The 4257-nt window shown below is 39.4% G+C and overlaps 1 protein-coding gene across 1 annotated transcript in view; it reads right to left on the bottom strand.

The window, feature by feature from the left end:
• Positions 1-4257, bottom strand: part of Lmbrd1 (LMBR1 domain containing 1) — a 91905-nt gene that overhangs the window by 52764 nt on the left and 34884 nt on the right. Inside the window, exons 4-5 of the mRNA XM_005359882.3 lie at positions 3677-3774; positions 2073-2140 (exon numbers count right to left, since the gene is read on the bottom strand). Coding sequence (XP_005359939.1) covers positions 2073-2140; positions 3677-3774 — 166 coding nt within the window. The remainder of the gene's footprint in view (positions 1-2072; positions 2141-3676; positions 3775-4257) is intronic.

The following is a 4257-nucleotide window of genomic DNA, read 5'->3' as shown; positions in this document are numbered from 1 at the left end:
TGAGGGTTTGTGCCGAGCTTATTGTATCTTGTTATGCTGTGGTTATCCCTGGGAAGCCTGCTCTTTTCTGAAAGGAAGTAGAAAAGAAGGGAGAAGAGGAGGAGGGGGAGTGAATGCGGGGAAAGGAGAGGTGAGGGTGGGGACTGGAAGGAGTGAAGTAGAAGAAACTGCAGAGGGGATGTATTGAAAACAGAAGGTAAATTTAAAAAAATTCTCAAAAGTTTAGTAAATCACTTAACTGACATACATGCCTCATTCAAATCTTTACGTACGGTACTGAGAAGAACACAGTCTTAGATAACTGAAACATTACTAGTCTTTAATTCATGATTCTTGTACACTGGTTTCTGCAGGGATAGGTGATTTTATTGGTAGTTCTCAGTCACATTCTAAATCAGGGGTCTGCCACATATTAAGTGACTGTATTTATGAAACTGTAAGTTTTACTGTTGCTTTCTGAGTCTATGATTACCCCAGAGCTACAAAAGGACCCACAAACGACACAAACTAACTGCACTGTAAGTCTAAAGCATTTACTTCCTCTCTGCCCCTTAAGTTTGCTGACCCCTGGTCTAAGTAACAGGCTAAGTAACAAGATTTTCATGTCATCAGAGAAAATTAGCATAAATACTGGCTTCCTCTAGTAGGAAAGGGGGCTTGTGAAAGTATATTCCGTAGCTAAAACAAGTAACAAAAGGCTGAACGCATGGTCTTTCAATGCACCCCTTTTACGACCCAGCAAGACAGGAAAAAGAAACAGGAATGTAACTGAATGGGAAACATATGCTCCATCGTCCTTGGGAGTCACAGAAGCCACAGCAGATCTCATTCCCATCACAATTGCATCTAATGAATGTTTAAAGTATTGTAAGTTAGTTACTGAAATATAAAACACCAAATTATGGCTAGTGGTTAAGAGTGCTTCCAGAGGATCTGGGTTCAACTTCCAGCACCCATATGAATGTTCACAATTGTCTATAACTCCAATTCCACAGGGTCCAATGCCCTCTCTGATTTCTACAGGCTCCAGGTCCCAAACCCTGGGCCCCAGGCACCAGGCACACAGGTACATAGACATGACAGCAAAACAATCCTACAGATAGAATAAAGCTTATTTTATTAAAAACCCACCAAATTAATTATAAACAAAAATTAGGTACATATTGCCACCTAATGTATGCTCTCAACAGAATGTGAGCACATGAGTTTGGAGGGATGAAAGGGAAAGGGGAAATGATGTAATTGTATTATAGTATCAGAAGAATTTTAATGCAATTTTTTAAAAACTGCATCGTTGCAAATAAGGACCATTTTATTTTGCTATAAAAATGTGAAGCGATCAGATCTATTTTAACGAAGACGAAAGTCTACAACAAACAAGGACAGAAATCGTATGTGTGAGTCAGTGTGAAACTTCACTGACATTTCTACTGAAATAAGACAGAAGGATTCAGAAGGGAGCTCCCTGACAAAGATTTGGCAGGAAGGTCAAACATAAGAGCTCTAACGTTTAGTTTTTTGTTTTTTTGTTTTTGTTTTTGTTTTTGTTTTTTGAGACAGGGTTTCTCTATGGTTTTGGAGCCTGTCCTGGAACTAGCTCTTGTAGACCAGGCTGGTCTCGAACTCACAGAGATCTGCCTGCCTAACGTTTAGTTTTTAACATGCGTACACCACGTATGTCCTGGGAGCTCAGTCACATGAACAGCTGTCCTCCAAGAAGGGCCTGCCACCATCAGCTGAGGAATGCACACTCCCAGACCTGAGGAGTCAGTCACCCAAAACACTGCAGCAGGAGTGTTAATAATGGAACGTCCCAGGAATGGGAAAAATACAATATGTAAAACACAAATGTGTTTGTATAAAAAGTAATAACAGAAGGTACATGCAGAGATGTGTGAAACGACTAGACACAACAACCAGAGTCCACTGCGTCTTCACACAGTGATTACATAAAAGGCCATTTGTTTAGTTTTCTTTTCCTTTTTTTTTCCTTGCCTAAATGTTTCTGACTGAACCTTTTGTTACTATTATCCCATTATTTCCCATTGGCACAATGAAAAATCAAGACTTACCCAACAAGAAGAAGAAGTGCACAAATCACAACAAATCCCACAGTGTACTTGAGCGCCGTTTTAACTTGCTAGAGGCCAAGGGGGGAAACATATCACTTAGCAAGCCTTTATATACAGAGGTATTATGACAATACAATAATGCACTCTTTCATAGCAAATATACATTTCAAATCAAGAGCACAAAGTTTCAATTGTTGAACAGAAAAGCCTTCAAATTAAATTTAAAGAAAACTATAATCAGTTTTTTGCATCTTATGTGTCTTTGCAAGATTCTAAAATCTGGAATGGTTAGACCTTTTGAAAAGTACATGCTGAATATATAAAGGTGAAACTGTCAAAATAGAAAAATATTCCCCAAAATGAATAACACTCAACATCTATAATAAATACCCTTAATGCAATCACCAAAAGCAATGGAAAAATAAGCAATATTTTTGTTTGGCTTCTTGTATGTATGTATGTATTTATTTATTTAGAGGCAGAGTTTCTCTGTGTAGCCCTGGCTGTCCTAGAACTCATTCTGTAGACGAGGCTGGCCTCAAACTCAGAGATCTGCCTGCTTCTGTCTCCCAAGTGCTGGGATTAAAGTTATGTGTCGCCATGTCTGGCTAAGAATAAGTAATAGTCTTATGTATGAACATAAGACTGTAGGATCCAGCCATGATTAGCTTAATAGAAATGGATCACCCAAAGGAAGTTCTTAACTTCCAACAATTATCACTTGCTAGTGTTGGGCCTGGCCCTGATAAGCTTAATGGAGGCCTGGGTCTCAGTAGTTTACCCTAAGGCAATACCTGGTTGCAGGAAGGACCACAAACTGAGACTACCCAGGCACCACCCAAGAACAGACCATCCAAAGGAAATTCCTAAATTTCCAACCGTTGTAGATAAGATCACCTGCCAGCACACATTCATGAAGACAACCCTAGACAAATGTCAGCCAATCAGGGGTCCTGAACCTTAGAAGTCCCTCACCCCCACCTTTACTACTATAAAAACCCAACTCTAACTAAGCTGGGGGCTCTCTGATTATTCCAATACATTGGACACACTGATAGACTGAGTGTGCAACTTGTATAAAATAAAGGCTCTTTGCTTTTACATACAGGACTCCGGTCTCCTTGTTGGTTTTTGGGGGACCTCGCTGATCTGGGCATAACACATACATGTTTGTGTCTATAAAATATAAATACCTAACAAGTATATAAACACATATATATTATAAATCACTGTGTATCCAGACTTGCAATCCTCCTGCCTCCTTCTCCAAAGTGCTGGGATTACAGGTGTGCAGTACCACCACGTAGCTTGTGTGTGTGATTTAAATCTATGTACAACATTTATCATGGCAGGCACTATCCTGAGCATTTATATAAGTTAATTTACCCAACTCTCACAGCAAGGTTATGGTGGGTACTCTAACCTCTAAGTTAGAGACAGGGAGCCAAGGCAAAGCACAGAAAAAATAAACAGTTTCCCGTATCATCTAAGTCATTAGGGTCTAAATGAGAACTAGAATAAAGTCAAGTACAGTCATGCCGTGTTTTGAAAACCGAGGAAGTAATCTCTGACTGAGACGACCACTCTCGATTGAGACAACTCACAGTGCATTTACTGGTGTCATCGTCGTCCTTCTCTTCATAGTAGAAGTAGACGAAGGGGATCCAGAAGAACACACAGAAGAGAATAACAGAATACAAGGCTGTAGGGATGAATAACAAATGGCACAATCAAATTTACCAAACTGATGTCCTGTAATCCTAACTCTGTTAGTATTCAAACAGCCTGTCCTCTTTCCATCCCAATAAATCAACAAATAGATTAGAATAATATATAACAACACAAGTTATCTTCCAGGCAATGTATAACAAAATTAATGATGGCAACTGTGGAAGCTAACATGACCTGTCCACTGCCTCATTTCAATTATTATGTGTACGGTGCACAGACCTGTCCACTGCCTCATTTCAATTATTATGTGTATAGTACACAGACTTGTCCACTGTCTCATTTCAATTATTATGTGTATAGTACACAGACCTGTCCACTGCCTCATTTCAATTATTATGTGTATAGTACACAGACTTGTCCACTGTCTCATTTCAATTATTATGTGTACAGTACACAGACCTGTCCACTGTCTCATTTCAACTATTATGAGTACAGTACACAGACCTGTACACTG

Source organism: Microtus ochrogaster, linkage group LG2 (assembly GCF_000317375.1).
Source record: "Microtus ochrogaster isolate Prairie Vole_2 linkage group LG2, MicOch1.0, whole genome shotgun sequence".
In the NCBI taxonomy this organism is placed as follows: domain Eukaryota; kingdom Metazoa; phylum Chordata; class Mammalia; order Rodentia; family Cricetidae; genus Microtus; species Microtus ochrogaster.
This window is presented reverse-complemented; position numbering and strand designations above follow the sequence as displayed.